Source organism: Laetiporus sulphureus, assembly GCF_001632365.1.
Source record: "Laetiporus sulphureus 93-53 unplaced genomic scaffold LAESUscaffold_24, whole genome shotgun sequence".
Lineage (NCBI taxonomy): Eukaryota > Fungi > Basidiomycota > Agaricomycetes > Polyporales > Laetiporaceae > Laetiporus > Laetiporus sulphureus.
Window position 1 is genome coordinate 196,115 of NW_024468533.1, and position 21,899 is coordinate 218,013.

Genomic DNA, 21,899 nt, shown 5'->3' on the forward strand with positions numbered 1-21,899 from the left:
TTTATATGACCGGGCACGGAAGCAACCAATATTGAATTCTCAACTCCCAAGACAATGACGACATCAATCCATTCGACATCGCTGATGCCTTCGAACAGAGGTGACAAAACAAGTGGTACTCCCGTCGTAGCCGTGTCGAGTCCCAAGGCTGACGAAACGCCGCTTGTTCTCAGCTACAACGAAATATTATTCATGATCGGATCGACACCTGTCAGGCCGATAGCATGTTCTCAGAGTTCTACTCTCGACTCGGAGTCACACGCGGGGGTGCGCTCAGACCTCTTCAATGGTCCTCTGGAGGAGACACTGATCACGGACTTTTTCATCGGCTCAGCGCAGGCGGAAGTCTTGCCCTGTGCGATCGACGAGCCTGTCTTGGAACGCGACGCTCAGCTTACTTCCTCCGCCGATCCCGAGGACAATTCTGACATACCATCCCGTGGACTTCTAACAGAAGCAGCAAACGGTTCTACTGCTGGAGCACGCCTTTCAGCTCATCACTCAATCCGGGAAGTAAACTTGGTGGTCATGACCATCGCAGCGTCTCACAGTTCGCATGGTACATGGGCCGCGGAGGCCGGGGAACTCAGGGCATGGCCATCTAGCTTGCTGGCTTAGCCTTGGTCGGTTGCGTGAGCCCACGTAAGTAGCTTCGTGCCGGAAGCTCGAGCTCGGAGCGTACGTCTTATTGTACACGCATGGCGATCTCAAGGGTTCAACATTCAGACGTCGACCACATTGTCTTCCTGATATCCGCCAACATTACATTTTCAAAACTCAATCCTCACGCCCTCTCTCGAGCTCTCACCGATATTATCGAGCAACACCTTGATTTTCAAAGCGTCGTCAAGCGTGGCATAACTCCCGCCCTGGCCTTTGGCAAACTCAGCCCACGCCCTCGTCAAGTTCGTCAAACCGTCCTGCTCCACCTTGACTTCTTCTCCATTCAAGTACAACGTTGGTTCCCTGACCTGCACGTAGCACCCGGCAGGGTCATCGCTGTCCAGCCGTACCGACCCGCGCTCTCCATCGATAACCCACATGAACGGGGTGCCCGCTCGCCCAGGCTTCCCCTCCAGTCCTCCGCGCCAATGCAAGCTCGCGACGGCGCCGCTCGCCAGCGTCCCAGAGAACGCAACCTGGTTTGCGGCCGTCTGCGGGATCGTCTTGCCCGTCGGCTTACCCTCAGCATCCACGAGCTCCGCAGTGGGATGTTGGACCGCAAGAGTGGCGCTTACGGACGTGAAGGGGCCGAGCACGTACGTGAACACGCTCAAGAAGTGGCCGACGACGATCTCCAGGAGCGTCGCGCCTTGAGTGGCGTCTGCGGAGTAGGCGCCGTTCTCGGAGACGTAGGGCCCCCAGGTGTAGAGTGGACGGTCGCATGGGACGCGCACGATCTGCATACAGGATGTGAAGACGTCATATTTGAAGGCATCGCTGTGCATGGGCATACCACGGAAGTAGAGAGGACTCGTCCGATTTCTCCCGAGTCGATGACGGTTTTGACCTGACGAGCTGGTGAGAAAGGAAAGTTTTGCAACGGAGACTCGCCTCTCGTACCTTATTGAACGTCGGGCTTTGTCTTCCCTGCAAGCCGACCATCGTCCTGATACCCTTCCGTCCGGCCGCCTCGGCCATCTGAAACGTCTCGTGCAAATTCCTGCCCGCCGGCCACTCGACAAACAGGTCCTTCCCCGCCTCGATCACGGGCAGAACCGCGGCCATGTGGGACGACGGTTTCACAGAGACAGCGACCATGTCCAGGTCCGGATCGGCCGCGATCGCGGTGGTCGGTCCGTGGTACGCCTTGACGGCTCTGTGCGCGAGCTCGGAGTACTTCTCTGCGCTGGCTGCCGCAGAGGTTGGGGAGCTAGTCGAGACGGCGGAGAGCGCGTATGCTGACGAGAGCGGTGGTGTGAGTAGGGGTGGCGCGAGCATCCTCGCTGCCCAGGTGGGAGAGGACACGGATAGTCCTACGAAGCCGATGCGGATGGGCATGGTATGGTGTTCACATGGAGTTGTGATGATATCAAAATGCACTTTCGCCGGTTTATATACATGCAGCAGGGGTGCCGTGACGTAAAGCAGCTCACTACCGCAGTTAGCGTTGCATTACGTCATTAGCGCCCACAGATCCTAAACCTGTATTGTCTAAATCAGCTCGAGGACTGCCAGTTACCGATGGACATTCCATCGTGTTCCAACCTGGACGCAAACCTACATGTATCTCATCTTTGCTTGTTCAATCAAAGCGGTAGCGTGAATATTTGAATGCTTGCGATCGGGGCAAGTGACGTCACCGGGCCGTACCAGATGAACGTCGCATCCCATCAGCGAGACCCCCACATCGGTTCGACATACATGTTTATATACAGCTGTCCAGGACTTGCTTGCCTCGCGAGGTTGTTTTAAATGCCAATCCTTAGCAGACCACCTAAGTTCGACGAGCAGTACTACGGCAGGCGATCGGAATGGCAGTCGAGCGTGCTTGTAAACGTGGCCTTCGACGAAGCATAGAATGGATGACTGACTTTTCTACGAAAACTGTACACTTCTACATTGTATCGAAAGCCGTATCCATGGCAAGGACCCACTTCCTTCGTTATGCAGCGAAACCTGAGTGATTCCAGGGCGTAGCAGCTATCAGCGAAACACCCTCCGAATCTGCTGAGCTCGCACGATTTGTAATCCATGTGCTATTTATTCATCGCTTCTAAAGGGCTGCGCACCAACAGCAACGACAAGATGTCGTATTCGGAGAACCATCGCATAGAAGTTACGAAAGAGCACCCTTGAAAAGTTGAAAGAATCAAAGGCGATCCAGCGAACGCAATGGAGGTACTCGTCCGGCGATGTCTGTCCCCCCCACCTCCCCCTGAATCGGAGGATAAAGCAGAAGGGAGGGGGGTCAGCGTTCGCGCTTACTCCTGGGGAATCCACCGTCGACGCCGAATTTCTTATTCCGAGCAACTGACGCAGATGATGAAAGCTTGGGAATATATAGCGATGAATCTCGATTTTGATGATGACTAAATAATGCAATGCACTCACTTTTTGTGATCGCGGACATCGAGCGAAGAGAACGCAGACATCCACATCTACACATGATGCTTGGAGATACGCAATGTACTAGAATTGAAGACCATATTGGCAGGGCATAACAGCTTCTGGACGGATGCTGTCCATGAGTATCGAGTGATCTTCCCGGACGTGAAACTCGAGCAAGCCATTCACACATCCAACCGAGTTAATCATTCCAATGTTTATAACGTTGCAACCTACTGAACTGGTATAGTTTGTCCTGGCAATCCATTCCGTTCCGTACATGTGCTAGCTTTACGCCTACAGAGGTAAATCCAACTCGAGCATGATAGAGCAAAGCATACACTCCACTTTCCAGATCCATTCGTCCTTCCAAGTAACCCCGTTTGCCTAACTTCCGAGAAAGATACCTAGATATAGATCGGCAACGTCGGATTCAGCCCCATCCAATCAATCCCTTCGACAAAGTCATGCTGATCAATCAAAAAGTCCTAGCGTCGAGTCAAGCTCAGCGTCCATCTCAAGCAGCAACAACGACCAAAGGCACTTACCATGGGGCATTCAACGAGTGCGCCTCGCACTCTAGAGAGACGCTCCTTCACATGCTCGAGTGACATCTCGGGTACGACATGTCCAGGCATGACCTTCGGTATGTATTTCTGCGCAAACGAACATAAGCATAAATCCACTCCTTCGCAAGCCGACCAAACGAAAGGCAACACACCCAGTACGTATCCCACGAGCGCACCGAATTGCTAGGCACAGTGCGGAAAAGCTCATTGAAAATCTCCCGGTTACTCTTCGCCGTGTCGTTCCACAGGCTCTCAGTCATATCCGACAACGGGTCCCTGACGATGGCATCCTCGTCCGTATCCGTCTCGTCGTCGTTGGCGTGCGGCGCAGGGCGCATGAAAGAGGTAACCTTTTCCTGATGGTTCTCGCAGATGTGCGGGACAATAAGGCCCAGATGTTCTGAGCGATGTGAGCGTGAGTGGCAAACGCTGACATCGGAGTACGCATAATCTCACCTCTGTACAGCTTGCGCCGCAGGCTCGCGGCAAATCGACTGGCCATGTATCGCTGTCCGTCCATCGCAGACTCTATCATGTCCCCGTCCTCGACAACGAGTGCGATCTCCGAGTCACCATCACCCTAGGGAAAGCTAAGCACCCTGCAGGAGACGAAGAACCACACATCACCCACCTTCTGACTGCGATCGTTGATGTTAGCCGAACCCATCTACAAAACATTGTCAGCACTCCAACGACCAAATCCACAATCATCGCCAGCACGTACGATAACCCTCCGATCATCCACGATCATCAGCTTTGCGTGGATATACACTAGCTCAGAAATGAAAGCGGCCCTCTCCTCCTCCTCCGTCCCAAGCCACTGCTCATCCATCAAGCTCGTCTTATCCGTCAACATGTGCTGCACCACATTATCCGAAACATCATCGTCGCTGCGCAAGCCAACAGCCGCATCCCTCCACCGCCTCAGTAAATCGTGCGCCTCATCGTACGACTGCGGGAGCGGGTACGTCTCGCTCCTGAGCTTAGGCTTGCCCGAGCCCGACACGGTCATCTCCTCGTCGAGTTCGCCCGTGGGCAGGACAACGGAGACCTCTGCGGGCGCGTCCTTCTCCTCACCCTCCCCGACCCACAGGCGTGCGACGGCTGCGATTGCCTGATGGAACTTGACTCCGCTGTTCTCCTCAATGAGGTTGAAGTACGAGTCTAGATGGACACGTCAGTGGCGTGCAAAGGGGACGAAAGGCGTGTCTCACCATACGGAGCGTTGATACGGTCATACGCCCGAAGGTTGTAAAACCGGATGTAGTCCGAGCTGAAGTCTCTTTCAGCATCATCTGAACGCTCGCGTCAGAGATGGTACCCACGGTTCGTAACCAGCAGCACGGATCTCTTCGTAGATGCTATGACCACCACGATTCATCGTCCTATACTGCGCAGCCATGATAATCTTGATAGACGTCTCCTCCTTCACTGCAACGTTGCATGAGCATGCGCGTCATCGCCGTAGACCAGAACGTGGGTTCGTTACCTGGTCCTGCAAAGGCCGGAACCTCCGGTAGGATGATGACGACCTGCGCAGAATGAGCAATCACGAAATTGACTCCATTCCCTGGCAAGAAGGCGACTGACCTTGAACTTCTCGCCATTTCGTGCAGCCCGCAAGATCCGTTGAACCAATGCAGCTGCGATCTGGTTCTTGACGGGCCCTTCCTGCTGAGTGGTCGAGATGCTGCATGTGGCAAAAATACGTGAGCACCATAGCACATGATCAATCCAAGGAAATGACAGACAAGAACTGATTCTCTATATCAGCAAAAAAATCAGACGACATCTCTAAGCCGCACAGGACCGATTAAACTGACCGATATAGATAAAGTGATTAGCCTCCAGGATCATCTGGCAGTCTATCCCAATAAAAGCGCTCGCATCACAAAAGTTCCGACCTATAAACGAGAGGCACGTACACGCATTCTGGACGCTCTTTTCAGTGAGCACACCATGGCTCCAATCCGAGACGCTGCGGACGGCCTGGACATGGCACGTCCCGTTGGGCGGACGCGGGTAGATCGCAGGGTCATCGAGTTCATCACCTGTCGGCTCACTGTACGGGCCTTGGTAGCGCTGTGTGAAGTTGCGGCCCACCTCCGCCCATGCCTCTCGCTGGGGAAGCTCTATGTGCCGATTACGAAAGGACGTTCAGTTGGGTGCGAACATGAGTTTGAAGTGCGATACGCACGAGCAACAACCTCGTCAGGTGCGGCGTCGACATCATGAGGGAAGGCAAGCCACTCATAGCGGCTACAGGAAGCGTGAGCAGTGTATCCAAAAGCGTCATTTTGTTTGGCAGATGTCACCTAACATCAGAGTACTGTGGCAGCCACGTGTGAGCGAATTCTGCGCGGATAAGCATACCGATCAGCGTACCTTGCGCTTCTTGATCTCATTCCACCGCTCCACAAAATGCTGCACGAGATCCAGCACAACAGGCCCGCAGGTCGTCATATGCACCTGCGCAACGTTCAACGCAACATCAGCCACCCACCCGCCCACCCACTCGCTTCGTCCGTCTTCGACGAAGGAACACTCACATCATGCCAGGGCATGCGCGCCGTCTCGATGGCGCTGAGGCCATTGCTCACATAGTTCTGCACGTGCTGAAAGTCGAGGATACGCGCGTTGTTGTAGTCTTGGCCCGGGAACATGACCCGCCGGAAGTCGTAGGGGTGCACGTCCGCGAGCGGGTGCGCGTGCATATCCCATCGCCCGAAGCAGAGGTCGAGCCCGCCGACCGCCGCGCGGTGGTTGTCGACGATGACGAGCTGGGGGTGAGCGCGTCAGCATTGCACGTAGGTTGGTCGGGCGCCGGCGTACCTTCTCGTGATGGGACCAGAACTCGACGTCGTCTGTAAAACACGCGTCATGAGCGTTGCCGATTAAGCGAGTCCAAACAACGCACCTCGACTTCCGATGTGGTCGGGATGGCGCATACACGCGATGTTCGGGTGCAACGCCTCGAGCGCGTGCTGCGGCGCGCCAAATCACACTCCATCGCGTCACGCGAACACGAGACGCGCACATACCTTGGTATGCTCCGAGTCCATGGACATCGTCTCGGCGACCTCCTTGTACACGACAACGTACACGCGCACGCCCTCCTCCGCCTTGCGCTTCAGGAGGCGGTCGAGGCGCCATTCCTGGTGGTACGCCGCGGGGCGCCGGAGGTAGAGTTCGGGGGTGAGCCACCAGTCCTGTGGGAGTTGGCGACGGCGTGAGCGTGAGAGTGAGAGAACGACATGGTAGGCGAACAACGTGGCACGTACGAGGATGAATATCGACTCGCGCGCGCTGTCGAGCAGCTCCGAGACGGCGTACATGTAGTCGTGTCCATCGATGTGCCTGTGCGTGCGCGGGCAGTGCGATTGGTCAGGAGACTGCGGAGACCAACGAGAGACGCGCACCATTTGACGAAGTTGTCGTTACGCTCGACTGCGAACGAGTCGAAGCGATGGCTTGCATTGATCTCTGCGCGGACCCTGTCCTCGGCCTGCTCCTGGGGCGAGTCGTGCCGCTCTGTCCCACACGTCAGCGACTTACCGCTCGACGCCGCATCAGCTCACCATCCGGTTCGACGAGTCCTAAACGCAATGAGACGGTGAACATATGCCCCATGAGAACACCAATCACCTTCCACTGTCTGCTCTGCATGATAGAAACCAGATGGAATCTTGTCCAGCACCTGCTCGACTTCGCGCGTGAAACTCTCAAAGAGACCAGCCATGGTGGGGGTTTGCTGGGCAGCCTCACACAAGCGCGGGCAATTTATAGACGAATGTCCGGTGACGACGAGAGAGGGACGCTACGGAAGTGAGATTCTTATACGGGAATTACTCCGTTGCCGCGTGCCCACTGGCGGTGCTGCGCGACCGGCAACGGCCGTCTGTGATGCATGGCCGCGTACATAGGAAAAGATGAGTGATTTTTTGATAACTGTCGGAAAGAGGTTTGCTGTTTGCGCCCAGTCGGCAGGGACATCAAGGGTCCTGGAAGGCGCATTCGCCTTTCTTCACGACTTGCCGACCAACATGCGCCACAGGCGCGTCTTTGCACGTGATGCTATGCATCGTACGATCGGTGGTAGCGGGGGCTGCGCAGAAAGTCGAATAATAAAGCTTAAAGGCCCACCCTGTCGTTACCAAATGCAAAGCATTGAACTTCCATGCTACACAATGCCTGTACAGCTCAAACTCATGGTGATGGCCAAGCTACAGTGACCGTGCCAGAGGAGGGGTTTACTGCCTGACTGGAGAGCCCTAGCGTGCAGTCGCAACGTTCGAAGGGTCGTTGAGTAGTTACCGAGCTGGTCATCTAGGGTACGCCGCTGGGTACGTTGCCTAGAGAACGACGAGCGATGATAAAGTATGGAAGAGAGCGCAAAAGAACCTTATTCGCTTGAATTAATCCGAAGACGTCGCGCGTGATCAGCCGAATTGCTGATCTGAATGCGCGAGTAAAGTCCGGGGAGAAAACTGCTCTATTCGTAGGCGGGAGGATGCCTTTATATACATGTGAGAGACAGAGCGGAGTCTTTGATTGATGGGGACATTGGGGAGGGTATCGCATGAGAATCTGCTCAATATGGTAACAGTCCAGACATATAAGGAAATGTGGAGTAACAGAAGAAACAGAAGAGTGGGGCCGCGTCCTCGATGACAGACTTCGTTCCCGATATGTTCAGATGATTCATCTCGGTGTGTTTGGTCCTCTGCAGGAGATCGAATTCACGACACGTAATCATCACCTGCGGGCCTCTTCTCACCTACGTCTCCCCGTCCTCTCGTCCATTTTCCCCGCGTCGGAAGCTGATAGAGTCAGGGAGTACATTCATTTTTAAGTATGTCTTGATCTAGCACAGTGGATGAAGAGAAAGGAATCATAGCGAAATAAAAAGGGTTAAAATAAGAGTTTCACAGTACCAGCGCATAGTAGTATCTCGTCCGCACCGCCCGCTCTACACTAGTTATATCTATTATCTCTCAAATTCCGACATGCCAATTCCATTCCGACATGCAGCAAACTGCGTTCCCAGTCCTTCAAGCCCCCACGAAGGACGCACGGTAACTACCTCCCGAAAAAGCCGCGACTTGGCCTCTGACTCCACCCGCCGTGTACTGACCCAGGTCCCGCCCATACCGGTCACGAAAAACTCACGTTATTGTCCGTTACAGGCAAGAACACTCTCGTTGGAGAGCAAATCCCATCTCCTGCTTCACAAAGCAAGCCAATCACCCAACCGCTGAAACGACCATTCAAGTTGTACATACTCACGTCACTTGAACGCAAATGCCCGGTGTGATTGGGACCGTCCCTAAGAGCAGATTAGTCAGATGCTGCGCCATGCAACCGTCACGAGCCTTTTGATGGGAACAGGACACGACGGAAGACCAAGAAGGTCATACGATGCACATCAACGGCTTGGACTCCCATTTGGATGCGAAGACGACCGTCCTGGTGGCGGCATCATCTTTGAATGTTCGATTCATGCCTGCAAAAAAAACCTGATACCTCGGCACACGGCGATAGCGGCGGCGGCGTGTATTGCGAGGTAATTTTCAGACCGTGAGCCCATCATGCTCTTGAAACTGATGAGCGTCGCGTAAAGAGGGAGTCAACTGGCCCTCAAACGACCGCCGCCGGCCTCAAGGCAGGGTACCGATCACGCTGAGGGCGCTGGCTGACGACCCTGGTTGTAACATGCCTTCTACCACGCACCATACAGTCGTACTCGGCCGGTGAGGCAGGTACTAACGCGGTCCACATCAACTGGCTGTGCATCATGTTCGGCCATGATACCTCTAGCTTCCTGCATCGTGGACGGCATCTCGAGGTCCGCGTGCGAAGATTGAACCGCTCTCGTCCCGCATCACGGACAGAGCGACTGGTCGCGCCTCGATCGCCCAGCCGTGCTTCCTCGCATTTGATCCGAGGTACCTTGCAGGCCCGCCTCGGGGCAGTTGAGCATCGGTCTCGCATTCCGACATAGAAGCGCCTCTGGCGGGAAGGGCGTAGTGTAGAGACATGGCCCGTGTTGCGAGTGGCACAATCGAAGCTGCTGTCCGAGTCGGCGTCAATGAAACACGTAGCATGGGGAGGCGTACGCCGCCTAGCAATCTCGTGGACCAATGCTTCTGCCTTGGCTGACCGAGGTGTCCGCAAGCAATGAAATGGTTTCGGTCAGCTGTGGCTGATTCGTCCTCTCAGCAGTATCAAGGAGAAACAGAACGCAGAGAGGTACATCTCACTGTTCCTGCACTAGTAGTGAGCTCTGCCGACGGTTCGGTGACTACACCATCTATTCGGACTTTCGCGGTGTCGAACGTTACCGCAATTCTCACCGATATCAAGTATACCCATGTGTCTCTGCTAGATGTTACCCTGAAGGACACGTCAGTGACCAACGTCCGGTATACGGTTTGAATAGTCGCGGCGGACCTGAGCATATACTGGAAGGGTGTGCTTCTTAATCTGGCCTCCTCCTTCATACAGCGATAGCATCTCCCATCTTCCAAAGCCCCAGAGAACCTCGCGAAAGTCAGGCTCGAGATTCCTGTTGCCAGAAATCAGGAATCTGTCCGAGTCGGGATTGAATGCGAAGGGATCCGCATAGATCCCTGGGTCATGAAGCGTTTTTTCTGCTAGGCGGTTGATCAGAGACTTGTTCCACGCTGGCTACGAACGTGCTCTGTCACCATATGTTTGTTAGGACAATGGTCCCTTGAGGGAGAAAGTAGCCGGCACGCACGTCGTATTTCGGTCAGTCTATGAGACATACCTGCGATGAAATGAGTTTCTCATTTGTCGTTGAAAGTAGGGATCAATGCGTAGTCAACGGTATGGGAGGGGATGGCCATCGAAAGCCCTCCTGAAATGAGAGCATTCACGTAAGGTAATCGATCGCGATCTTCCATGCGCGGGATTCTTTCGGTACCAATCAGTGTCCATCTCTTATTGAGCCTTCTTCAGGACGTCAGGGTATGGCAGCATCACCACGAAGAAGGTGCTGACGGCTGAGCCTGAGACGGTCTGCAACAGATGCACATGATAAGATAATTGACATGGGAAACCGATGAAGGCCGTCTAATCGTGTCCTCGCCTCCTGAAACCCAGAAAATCCATGACTGTTAGCCACTATCAGCTGAGATGTCAGAATTACTCGCCAGCACAGATCGAAGCAGCAGCCATCTTGACTAGATCCTCGCGGTCGGGACTTACGTCTCCTTGAAGGTACGCGTATTGTAAAGCTCGGAGCAGCCTTTCTATAAGCCTAGAGGAGGATCAGTCAAGCCTATTCAGTAACCTAGCTCATTCCTTAGTAAGCCGTCCCAACATAGCAGCCGATCACCAACATTGACCCAGAGGGCACGTATCGGGACTTGACATGGTATGTCGTGACGAGGTAATAGCAGGTGTGACTTGCTAATTGAATGATTTGACGGGTTGTGGAGCGAAACTCATTGTTTGCGCTGTTTTATAGTCCTGGCGAAAGGTTAGAGCGGACAGTGCTTGAGAAGATATGTTTTTGTGCTGGATTGAAAGTTGCCCATTAAGCCGGAATGCCCTTCGAGACATAGGTGCGCTGATTTCAGATGATGAACCGAGTACCAAGTCCTAGAATGCACTCCCCGCAAGAGACGGTGAGTACAACAGCACGGATAGGTCCGTATCCAATTCGACATGGCGGTCATGCAATCGCTCCGTTAAGAGTCCTAGCACATCGCCAGTGCTTTGCCACGCGCACCAAAGCGAGAGAACAATCCGTCTGGATCTTGCCAGGTTCCTGTACCTCTTTGATGAGATCGGATATCACGAAGCCACAGTACTATGCTGAAAGGCAACATGTAGAAGGCACGACAGGCTCGACATCCGCCGGATCTACACGACTGGAGATCGATGTACAGAAACAAGACAATGGTGGAGAGCATTTGTCTCCTGACAACTTTTTCATGCATAATTGACGTGAACCAGGTGGCAGGACGTACTCGTGGTTCGAACTTCGCACGATGCCAGTACATTGGACTTTACAGCAGCAAAACCCAACGTTGACGTTACAAGGCTGACGACTCAAACAGCGTACAAGCTATTAGATGAAACCGCATCATACCAGATGAACGTGCTGACTTGTCAATAAGTGGGACGAGGAATTGACGGGACCACTGAGGCTAATCTTGATTCTTGACTCGGCCGCAATTCCGCCAAGCTAACATCCGCCGAACAAGCCTTGAAAGACTGCAATAGAGATTTTATTATTACGCGGATTTCAAACAGCAGAAATAAGACCACAGGCCCGTCATCACAGAATTATCGGAAGTACACGCCGGAGTTCGCAGTTGTGGCTGAAGCAATTAGACGCTCGAAGACGGCTGAGCTGCGCAAGCTAAGCTGAGGCGCTTAATTTATCACAGCTGAACCTGATTTGAGATTATGCCTTCGCAGCATCCATGTCACCATCCATGCACATCGTTTGACACTGAGAACGACCATGTTGGAAAGTAGACATGTGTCTCATGAGTCATCATGCACATGGTCAGCGGTTTCGGACCACATAAATAGCGGCCTTGAACATACGTGGCTAATGCACAAGTTTCTAGCCGCTTTGATCGCCTCTGGTCTTCAGTCAGGTTCGGCGAGGAACGCTATCAGGACGAGGTCAGCAGGAATATCAGGCCCCTCCTCTCCCTCCGCCTCAACGGAAACATTACGGATACCGCACCGTCAGCGATTCCCATACAATCTCCCCGAGGTACAGTCGTCTCTTACCATTGATGCATCATGGCTCTTACCAACGGAGTGCCACCGATTCCCGTGATGTATAGCGCCAATGATAGAAGACTATTATTGGGCTTACCCAAGTGCTGAAACATACTTCGCTCTGATCGGGTAGAACGGTCGGTCATCGGCGAGCAGACCATCAACATCAGATGTCGTTCCTGAACCCGTGGGTGAGAGAAGTCGCATTTTGCGGAGGATTTTGGCAAAGGATAGTCCCGTTGCCCTTCGTACGGTTGAGCGGTTGATAGAAGCCATACCTTCCGCGGCCGAGGCCGCAACGTTCCGCACATCGTCCTTGAAGGGTTCAGCATGCGCTTGAAGAGTGTGCATCATCGGGCTCGACAGTGACACATTCACGAACATTTGGCCTTTGTGAAACGTGCAATGATTGGCTGGCTACTCAAACGCACTTTGGAATTACGAGAAAGATGGCCACTAGCGTTTTGAACGAGACGTCTACCATCATTCAACATGTCATCATGTGTATCCTGGTGCGTGAGGCGCTCTATTAGCAATCATGCCTGGAGACGACCGTCCCACACTTATGACATTGAATGTCCACAGATAAATGTGCCGAGCACTGTGACTGACGGTACTGTTTTCTTTCGTCTCGACCTCAACGCTTCACGATGGCGTCGACATACGGCTTCCAAGCGTATGCCACTGTCGCGATCCTGTTGATCGTTGCGATCCGTTTCTTGACATCTCAGCTTGGAGTCAGCGGACGCAAGTTGCGACTTCCTCCTGGACCCAGTTCACTCCCGATTGTGGGCAATCTGCTCCAACTGCCCGCGATCTTTAAGGAGAGGACTTTCACAGAGTGGGCGCAGCAATACGGTGTGTGCATGGTCATCCACATGCCTTCAATATATTGACGAGTGGGATAGGGGATGTCGTCTATGTCCGATTTCTTAGAACGCCAGTAATCATATTGAACACGTTGGAGGCTGCTCAGGACCTTCTGGACAAGAGGAGCTCGAAGTACTCCGATCGTCCTCAAATCACCATTGTTTCTGACATGTAGCGTGTCTATTGGCCGAGGTTGTCTACTTGCGACTAACATTGAGATCAAACAGGGCAGGATGGGACAGTAGTCTCGTGGGAATGCCCTACGGCGACCGTTTCCGCCGATATCGGAAGTGGATGCACGACGCACTTGGCACAAAGGCTGGACTCAAGACCCTCGTTCCGACGCAGCAGAGAGAGGCGTACAACCTGATATCTGGACTTTGCGAGAAGCCCGAGGCTTTGCAGCTCCACATCAACCGGTCAGTGCTCAGTTTCCTTGAAGGCATGAATAACGTTGAGACAATCTCTTCAGATTCGCAGCAGGATTGCTGGTAGAGATGGGATACGGGCACACTATCACGACCATCGACGATGCATACGTCCACCTCGCTGACCGAGCCATGGGCGAGATCGTCGAGGGCGGCTATCCCGGCCTCATGTTCGTCGACTTCATTCCGAAGAAGTATTGTGAGGCTCTATTTCATTCAATCAGCTCGGCAGCACCCTAACCGCATAACACTTCAGTGAAACGTCTTCCCATGTGGTTCCCGGGACCGGTGGGCTGGTTCCTTCGTAAATCACGCCTGGTCGCCGCTGCGGCTCAGATGATGCTCGACACTCCGTTCGAAATGGTCAAAAAAGCCATGGTACGCGGTGTCGTCTTGCCTGACTGGTCAAAGAAAACTAACGTTGTGCAGGCAGCAGGTACCGCCCGCCCTTCGCTGACATCGTCTGTGCTTGCGGAGATGCAGAGCCAAGGGAAGGTGACAGAACAGGACGAGATCGACATCAAGGGCGCTGCTGGAGTGCTCTATGCAGCCGGTACAGAAACCGTGAGCATTTTATTGAGTTTTTGTTTTCGAAATTTGAGCATCATTGTTGCCACTCAGACGGTTTCAACTCTGTCATCGTTTTTCCTGGCGATGGTGATACATCCGGATATCTACAGAAAGGCTCAGGAAGAGATGGATCGGGTCATCGGACATGGACGTCTGCCTGAGCTCGATGACCGGGCGCAGCTGCCATACCTCGGATGTATTTTGAAGGAGGTATACCGGTGAGTGCATCACAACTGTTGCTGTTGCCCTACTATTTACTCTTAATATCTCAGATGGGGATGTCCAGCCCCTCTTGGTCAGTAGTCCCAGTTGTCACGCCTCTTATATCGCTCATTCAAGAGCCATACAGGATTGGTGCACAGACTCATGTCCGACGATGAGTACCGCGGATATGACATACCTGAGGGCTCGACAGTGCTCCCAAACATCTGGTGCGAATGTATATCTCGAGCCGCATGTGTAGTTGTTTACATCGATCGATAGGGCTATGACCAGAGACGAGCGTTGTTACCCGGAACCGGAATCGTTCCGCCCAGAGCGCTTCTTGAATACTAACGAGTCCGAGGTACCGGATCCACGTAATATGGTCTTCGGGTTCGGACGGCGGTGAGTGTCAAGCTGCTTCGCGCTGAAGTTTAAAGCTGAAGAACCCACCTCGAACCAGCATCTGCCCTGGCCGCCTGATGGCAGACGATAGCTTGTGGCTTGCTATGGCGAATATCGTAGCGACGCTGAAGATCGAGAAGGTCGTAGGACCTGGTGGTGAGAAGATCACGCCCAAGGCAGTTTGGACTTCTGGGTTCATCAAGTATGTTGCTTTGACTATAAGACGTGAATTCGCTGTTGACCCACACTCTCAGTCAACCAATCGACTTGAAATGCGATGTCCGCCCGAGGTCGCAGGAAAGCTTGGATTTGATTCATCAGATGAGCGCGCACATCGTCAACTAGGAAGTCTCGTCCACGTCAGGTCTTCAATACATTTTCGTACAACTATCCTAATCTGTGCACGGCAATGGTCATGTCAGTTTCCATTCTGAATGGTTGATTGATCTGATTTTCTACGGAAATGTTTATATTATTCAACCATATCAGCTGCCTCACGCCCGCTTGTTTGGCAAGTTCAAAGATGAGGATCTCAGCCCAAAGCTCCTGCTCTTCGCCGACGCTAAAGCCGCGTCCGTGTTGATCCATGCTCTGTAAGCCAATTTGAGGGCCAGGCCTACGCATGCCAAGTTATCATAACGCCTGTGAACATCACCCTTCACGCGCACGTCACACTTCGGTGACCAACCAAAGTGCTTAATCAAACTTTGAACGCATTCCGCTCCCCATGAACGTAACTTTCTAGCACGGTAATTGTTTGAATCCAGGTCAATGCGCGGACGCATACGTTGAAAGTCTGTCTGCATGGCGCCAACAGTTTCTCTATAATAGCGAGACCTTGACCGCCCGTGGTCCTAGTAATGACAAGGATGAGCTTCCTGCCATTGGAGTCACCCACTGCGACGAATATGTGACAAATAATTGCAGGCCGCACGCACGATTGCTGACGAGTGAACTTCATAACATGCATACCCGCATAATGCCAATCCTCCCACAGGACGGAATACCGCTGGCCCAGCATCTCAGCTGGATGCAGCCTTGCGTCCTGGACAGAAGACGCTATGCCCAATAAATACAAGTCTGCTTGATCGAACAAAGAAGGCACGTACGTAACCGATGTATCCGCCAAGTCACATAGGTCAGTGAATCGAAATCAGAGGCAACCTACGGATGCAAAATGATGCAGAGCGGGGTTGCGCAGCGCTGCGATCAAGGCTGTGAATTGTCGTCGATGGCATCATGCCATGTCCGTGATGAATCATTACGGCACCTACGATTCTCTGATACACGATAGAAGGCAATTCAACGTGGGTTCGCGAATCCGTACCGCGCGAGCATGTGGTTGAAGTTCTACCATTGTTCATCAATTCCGGCAACCGATAGAATGTGAGAACCCCTCAGACATCCCAACTGGTCTGATCCGTGGATTTGATTACCCAATCAATGTCATACAATGAAGCCCTCGTTCCTCCAAAACTTCACCCAGGCTGTAGCATACTCCGGGCACAGAGGTCTCAAATCCCTAACAGTAGGACATAATTGTGACGCCTCGGAGGTTGCGAGTAAGGGGAGTCCGCCCATCTCGTATGAGATCGTTTGAGCATCTTTTGTCTGTTTCATTCGCATTGTGAGAGCTCGGAAAAAGTCAAGCAGCTTGATGCCAGGCTGCGCGCCTTCGTTCAGTATTGTGCAGGAGATGATTTGACCCGCAGCACGAACTCACCATGTCAGAAATATCCTTCGCAGATGGACGTTTTGCGAACTGTTCGAGCTTCAACACCCATCGTTCCATGGATACGAAGGGTAGTCCGAGACCGAGAGCAGAGTTGAAGGCATGGAACACATCGTGTGACGGAGTTGGACGCGGATGAGACAAGTTGACCAGCACAGGATATTTCTCTGTCATCACGACGTCTATGACGCTAAGCGCAACTGCTGGCATTGGGATCCATGACACCGTCTAACGAAATCATGAGTATGCATATCTGAGAGCCGACTCGACAAGCTCACCCCTTCCATTATGGGCAGGCAGCCTAATGCAATGCTGGATTTCAGGAGACTTGGCACCCACTCTGATGATTTCCATGCACCGGTCTCAACTGAGCCGCATATTTGCCCAATGCGAACAGTAGTGGTGTGCCATCCAATGTTGCTTGCCTTGGAAAGTATCTATTCAGATCGATGAATGCTCAATGTACTGAAGATGTGACGGACAGACGAACGTACTTGTTCCACCACATATTTGGACATCCCATATCCAGTCCCTATAGCGACTGTCGGGTCCTCGATCGGCACTTCTGGTACAGACAGCCCTTGTTCCGAAATGTTCCATGACTGCACGGCGGAGACAGAGGATGTGAAGATTAAGTGCGCTCTGGGGAGCGTCTTCATGAGCCGCACCACAGCACTGATATGCCCTTCGAAAGAAGAAAGGCTCAGGTTGAAGTCCAGCCGCCACGCGGAATGCACAACATGTGTCACAGTTGAACGAAGCTAGGCAGAACTCATTAGGCACAGGATTCTGTTCACAAAGGAGAGACATACCTCCTTCACTGTAGCGCAGTCCAATCCAAGGTCGTCTTGATCAAAGTCGCAACCCAAAAAGGAGAGCTTTTTGTTTGAGAGAATATCGAGGGGAAGCCTTGCAGCCTCGAAGGCCTTCCTATGCCGTTCAAGCAGCGATGAGCCACGATTGACCGCAATTATCCGAGCCACACGCTCATCCACAAGAGATGCAGCAAGAACATGTGCACCCAGGGTACCCGTCGTTCCTGTAATCATAATTATCCTACGGCCTGCACCATCAACGTCGTCGAGGTTTGGTGCCGGTGTCAAATCAGCAGCGTGTTTCTGTATCAACATGGTCATGTGTTGCACTGGAGATTTTACGGCTAGCCGTGTTGGACTCCCCGGGTTTACTAGATTGGAAATTGCAGCAGCGAGTTCGCCTATCGTAGGGTAAGAAAAAACGAAATCGGAGTGGATCTCACGGGAGGCGGTATTTGCAGCAACATCGGATGACGCACTCAGTGCGCCTATGATTCTGTTACGAAGGAGCGTTGCACTGAGACTGAATAGGCATGTCATGAGTAACCGGACGGAAGCAAGCCATACAAGCAAATATATGATCACCTATCAAATCCTTGCTCGAAAAGGTCTTTGGACTTCGTGACCGTGTGATGGTTGTTTACCGATGTCGCTTGGATGGCCAACCACTCTGCAACTTCTGATTCCGTCCACGAGCGAGGTGACTCAACGTCTATGAGATTTGAACTTTCCTCCACAGCTTTATACCTATATTCATCAATGAATATGAGTCAAAGCACGCAGGCGGTGTTCTGAAGACGATAAACTTACAGCGCTTCAATCTCTGTTTCGTAGAGCGCAAGCGATGGTGCGCGTATAACTGTTCCCTTCCCGGCACGGACGAGGGGACGAGAAGGATCAGTCACCAAAATCATCTCCTTGTAAATGCGAGCGAACGCTGGCATCATGCGATTCGCCTCTTCTACGTACGGCCTACAATTACAACTGTGAGCTTCACTTTTCATGAAGATATGGCATTCAACCCACCATAGGGCATTCCGCAATTTTGCAAGCGCCGATTCGTCCTGAGGAACAACCACTTCGCTCGGGTGAGGCTCTACAAGCACCCCGAGGTGCGCATGGCCCCTGCCAAACATGAGGGCTCCACCCACCATTGGGCTGGAACAAATAGTGCGTTCTTGCTCTGCCGAGACCTTCTCTCCTGGTAGACAAAGGAAGATCAAAGGTGTAAGCGATCTACTCATAAGCAGGTCCTACCTGTGCTGAGCACGATGATATCATCCTTACGACCAACACTGGAGCGCGAAGATCATCGTGATTAGATGAGAAGCTGTGGGAGGACGATTTGAACAGACACGCACATCCGCCAAAGTCCCGGCTTTGAAGGATGTGGCTCCCATAGATCAGATGTAGCATAACCACATTCGCCATTCGGCAGGTTCTCCACGCTTAATGAATGTCCTGGACAAGACTACGGGTGATATCATTCCGACCGAAACGTTAAACTCCAGCAGCTAAGACAGTCTTCTTGAGCCCACATACCAGCAGTTGCAACTCGTACAGGCCGTTAACCTCGGGCACCCAGCGCGGCATGCACTTCTCGTAAAATTGCATGTAGTTCCAATCCAAGCGCGTCTTCTTCTTGGCGTCTCTTATGTTGTGGGGATCATCATCTAAGTCGAAGATACGCACAGGCGCGCCAAATTCCGTGCCCCCGTAGATGGAATACAGATTAACGCCTGCAGCCGCGAGTCGTGTACCAGATGCGTTGCTTACAGGACCACCGCTAAACGTCTAGCATGTCGCGAGAATAAGCACAGGCAATTATACGAGAGAGCGAAGCGGGACTTGCCACTGCAGATAGTGAGGACAAATATCGCACGCTCCCATCATCTTTGGCCCAAGCCTGATTGTGCAGTTAATCAGCTGATCATACTGCGTTACGTGATACATACTTCGAGAAATGTAGGAACGACCATTAGAATATCAATATGTGCATGGCGTGCTGCTGTGATGGTATTTTCCGGAGTTGGGATCACCGGCGGCAGCGACCGATGAGCACGGGGAAGAAACAGGGCAGAGCTCCGGCCGGACATCAGGGGCGTGAAAAGTCCAATGATGATTCCAAGCATGTGGAAGGCTGGGAGCGACATAGCACCCCAATGCAGCCCATGATCTCGAGCATCTATGTGAGACGAACTACAACACCAGGAAAGAATGTCCCTTTGAGACAGAGGTATCGGTTTGGGAAGGCCTGTCGATCCAGACGAATGCAGATAGAATACAATGTCCAAGGGAGCAACTGCAAGTTGAGATAATGGGTATGGTTCGGGAACCGTAGCATTAGCTTTTTGAATAAGCTCCGGAAAGATAGCTGAGATCGCTGGCAGGTCGTGGAGGTGGATGATATAATCAGTGTTTGTCGATCGAATGGCAGCGATGAGGGGTGCAAAAGCGGGTTGGGAGATGATGTGATGGCAATCAGTCCGCTCGAGCATGCTGATAATGGCAGGAGCCGAGTTGCGCGGCATCATGGGAAATGGGATGATACCAGCACGAATCAAGCCCACCAACAGAGCATGATGAAGGAGACCATCACTGCTGATCAACAGAGCAACCACAATCCGGCCAGAGCTAGGCCGAAGTGGGTGGAAGATATGGGCGATCCGGTGCGTGGCGTGAGCGAATTGCTGGAAACTAATTGTCGCATCGTCGTTGTGCTCGTCGTCAGACACCAACTCAAACAACGAGACAGTGGGATTGTAGTGCGCATGAAAATCCAAGAAGCCGGGGAGTACAGAGACTGTGCCGTCAAGAGGAGGGCAAAGGAGCATATCGATGACAGCCATGCTGCACGATAGTGTGTCTATCGAAGGACCTGCTTTGGAATGTGGGTCGTTATATAGCTGTGCCTGCCGCAAGGATCCGGCGTACCTTCTCAAAGCTATGGTGTGAGAATTCATACCCGTTCGTAGTTTAGCACCATGACCTTGTATGCGTCGCACTGCATGAGAATGAATCCACATCTAGGTTAGCTATTTGACAAGCCTGAGTTCTGATTCCAGATCAGAGACGCGACGGAATTCTGTGATCAAGCCACGAAGAAGGTGCACTGATTTGGCAAGCACCATTGCCACAAAGGCAGCCGAGCTCACATGCCGTCTCTTCCCCGCATAAAGCGCGGCATGACCCATGAAACGATCAACTGATGCAGGCAGTCCTTGAGCGCAAATTGTGGGAGCAATGAGCTGTTTCGCCAATTCAATCCACTCACGATCTCAACTACCGTTTGATAGACGAGGAAGTGGAGGAAAGGATGGCCACATGAGTCTGCTGTTCTCAGTGACTATTCTTTGGGTTTCTCAGTGAGCTGACCAAGGCAATTCATGTGGTGTAAAGGTGATAGTCTTTGCTAATGCTACTTACTAAGAGTTTTTCCCAGCTGCAATAAAGGCGCTCCCGATGGTCCTGATATCGACCACGGCGCGCAAGAGGACCGTATCACACAGGTATCACCGTCGTCTCCTAAACTGAAGCGCATAGACACACGCAGTCTGAGTCTTTTCCAGGCATGTAGTCCTGCGCTTCTGAGTCATATGCGTCCAGCGTGATATCTAGGTAATTTCAAGATCTATCAAAGCGCGAGAGGACTGCCGTGACCTCCATACGGCATGGCGATGTTTCCTAGAATTAGCGATATAAGACCAGAGGCTCTGAGCCAAAGAGACGAATTGCAGGACTTCGCATGTCAGCCCCCGCTCACGACGGGAGTTCCATAATGACACCGATGCCGGCGGGCAAGGATGATTGGACGACATAGCGCCATAAGTGCGATATTGATAGGAGATTGTTCTTCGGAAGAGCGCTATGTGTAATTTGCAGAGCCGAGGGATCGCGGGAAGGTCATAGCCATGATGACAGTCAATGATGAAAGATCTTTGTTGCAGAGGCCCGGGAGACGCCGGTAGTGGCAGCCTGGTCCACGGGCCGCACGGGGCATCGAAACCCTACCGACTCGGAATCTGGCAGCACAAATACATAGCGGTCAGAGCAAGGACGGATTCGCATTCTTACGTTTATGAAAGTAGAGGAGGACATAGAGCAGATTAAGACACTGCGATCAAGTGCTTGAAGGTCAGCATAGAATGTGCACCTTAGTAGGAGTACGGTTAGTACTACCGCCGCAACTTCGTGCATGGCACGATACCTCTACATGCAATCGCACATGGGCCGCTGTAACTGTTGTAAGAATTTTCCACTCATACAACTGGTTCTATCGACGATCGCAGCAGCAGGGAGAGTCAAGAGAGGGTTAAAAGTTGCCACTGGAATTTGCTTTAGTTCTCAGATGGCGAGTTCTTTTCGTTTCCTTCTGTATGGCTATTGTTACAGACGTTCATGAAAAGCATCCGATGCTCAGATGCCGTCAGAATACAGCGATTATTGCGTGAACTCTTAACAGTTGCTTGGTATAAACTAAATTAAGAGTATCCAC

The 21,899-nt window shown here is 52.5% G+C and overlaps 9 protein-coding genes across 9 annotated transcripts; 2 read left to right on the plus strand and 7 right to left on the minus strand.

Moving 5' to 3' along the window:
* Positions 1 to 84: 84 nt before the first annotated feature.
* LAESUDRAFT_759960 (uncharacterized protein) lies at positions 85 to 618 on the plus strand (the record flags this gene model as incomplete). The annotated part of the gene is made up of 1 exon (XM_040912662.1): positions 85 to 618. The coding sequence occupies one exon, from the start codon at positions 85 to 87 to the stop codon at positions 616 to 618; it is 534 nt and encodes a 177-aa protein (XP_040763466.1).
* LAESUDRAFT_726663 (NAD-binding Rossmann fold oxidoreductase) lies at positions 570 to 2,266 on the minus strand. Its single transcript, XM_040909077.1, has 3 exons — positions 1,564 to 2,266; positions 1,457 to 1,510; positions 570 to 1,400 (listed from the first exon to the last, which is right to left on the minus strand). Exons 1-3 carry the CDS (start codon positions 1,999 to 2,001, stop codon positions 771 to 773), a joined length of 1,122 nt encoding a protein of 373 aa, XP_040763467.1. The 5' UTR covers positions 2,002 to 2,266; the 3' UTR covers positions 570 to 770.
* An 858-nt stretch (positions 2,267 to 3,124) lies between these two features.
* Positions 3,125 to 7,434, minus strand: LAESUDRAFT_726665 (phospholipase D/nuclease). The gene is made up of 24 exons (XM_040909078.1): positions 7,263 to 7,434; positions 7,196 to 7,213; positions 7,037 to 7,148; positions 6,899 to 6,974; positions 6,659 to 6,826; positions 6,535 to 6,601; positions 6,450 to 6,481; positions 6,167 to 6,397; positions 6,003 to 6,086; positions 5,933 to 5,946; positions 5,815 to 5,876; positions 5,543 to 5,749; positions 5,441 to 5,482; positions 5,369 to 5,381; positions 5,208 to 5,307; positions 5,107 to 5,149; positions 4,943 to 5,048; positions 4,832 to 4,890; positions 4,342 to 4,781; positions 4,249 to 4,284; positions 4,074 to 4,197; positions 3,770 to 4,017; positions 3,597 to 3,704; positions 3,125 to 3,536 (listed from the first exon to the last, which is right to left on the minus strand). The coding sequence occupies exons 1-24, from the start codon at positions 7,354 to 7,356 to the stop codon at positions 3,456 to 3,458; spliced, it is 2,565 nt and encodes an 854-aa protein (XP_040763468.1). The 5' UTR covers positions 7,357 to 7,434; the 3' UTR covers positions 3,125 to 3,455.
* A 1,630-nt stretch (positions 7,435 to 9,064) lies between these two features.
* Positions 9,065 to 9,701, minus strand: LAESUDRAFT_212623 (uncharacterized protein). The gene has a single exon (XM_040901605.1). It carries the CDS (start codon positions 9,606 to 9,608, stop codon positions 9,255 to 9,257), a length of 354 nt encoding a protein of 117 aa, XP_040763469.1. The 5' UTR covers positions 9,609 to 9,701; the 3' UTR covers positions 9,065 to 9,254.
* Positions 9,702 to 10,022: 321 nt separating this feature from the next.
* Positions 10,023 to 10,256, minus strand: LAESUDRAFT_655151 (uncharacterized protein; the record flags this gene model as incomplete). The annotated part of the gene is made up of 1 exon (XM_040904536.1): positions 10,023 to 10,256. A coding segment is annotated over one exon (234 nt), but the record flags the coding sequence as incomplete, so codon positions are not given.
* On the minus strand, positions 10,207 to 11,043 carry LAESUDRAFT_212621 (uncharacterized protein). The gene is made up of 5 exons (XM_040901604.1): positions 10,982 to 11,043; positions 10,793 to 10,932; positions 10,641 to 10,731; positions 10,408 to 10,589; positions 10,207 to 10,267 (listed from the first exon to the last, which is right to left on the minus strand). Exons 2-4 carry the CDS (start codon positions 10,815 to 10,817, stop codon positions 10,427 to 10,429), a joined length of 279 nt encoding a protein of 92 aa, XP_040763471.1. The 5' UTR covers positions 10,818 to 10,932; positions 10,982 to 11,043; the 3' UTR covers positions 10,207 to 10,267; positions 10,408 to 10,426.
* Positions 11,044 to 13,033: 1,990 nt separating this feature from the next.
* On the plus strand, positions 13,034 to 15,202 carry LAESUDRAFT_655099 (cytochrome P450 monooxygenase; the record flags this gene model as incomplete). Its single annotated transcript, XM_040904535.1, has 12 exons — positions 13,034 to 13,241; positions 13,292 to 13,424; positions 13,481 to 13,672; positions 13,726 to 13,880; positions 13,938 to 14,059; positions 14,111 to 14,245; positions 14,303 to 14,469; positions 14,524 to 14,546; positions 14,601 to 14,682; positions 14,735 to 14,857; positions 14,916 to 15,059; positions 15,112 to 15,202. The coding sequence occupies 12 exons, from the start codon at positions 13,034 to 13,036 to the stop codon at positions 15,200 to 15,202; spliced, it is 1,575 nt and encodes a 524-aa protein (XP_040763472.1).
* On the minus strand, positions 15,113 to 15,628 carry LAESUDRAFT_726671 (uncharacterized protein; the record flags this gene model as incomplete). Its single annotated transcript, XM_040909079.1, has 2 exons — positions 15,347 to 15,628; positions 15,113 to 15,274 (listed from the first exon to the last, which is right to left on the minus strand). Coding segments are annotated over exons 1-2 (160 nt in total), but the record flags the coding sequence as incomplete, so codon positions are not given.
* A 492-nt stretch (positions 15,629 to 16,120) lies between these two features.
* Positions 16,121 to 20,376, minus strand: LAESUDRAFT_680805 (putative aminoadipate reductase). Its single transcript, XM_040905742.1, has 14 exons — positions 20,339 to 20,376; positions 19,360 to 20,282; positions 19,257 to 19,310; positions 18,947 to 19,198; positions 18,766 to 18,875; positions 18,662 to 18,699; positions 18,431 to 18,605; positions 18,215 to 18,376; positions 17,990 to 18,151; positions 17,402 to 17,927; positions 17,084 to 17,350; positions 16,868 to 17,026; positions 16,581 to 16,817; positions 16,121 to 16,522 (listed from the first exon to the last, which is right to left on the minus strand). The coding sequence occupies exons 2-14, from the start codon at positions 20,251 to 20,253 to the stop codon at positions 16,304 to 16,306; spliced, it is 3,255 nt and encodes a 1,084-aa protein (XP_040763474.1). The 5' UTR covers positions 20,254 to 20,282; positions 20,339 to 20,376; the 3' UTR covers positions 16,121 to 16,303.
* Positions 20,377 to 21,899: the final 1,523 nt, after the last annotated feature.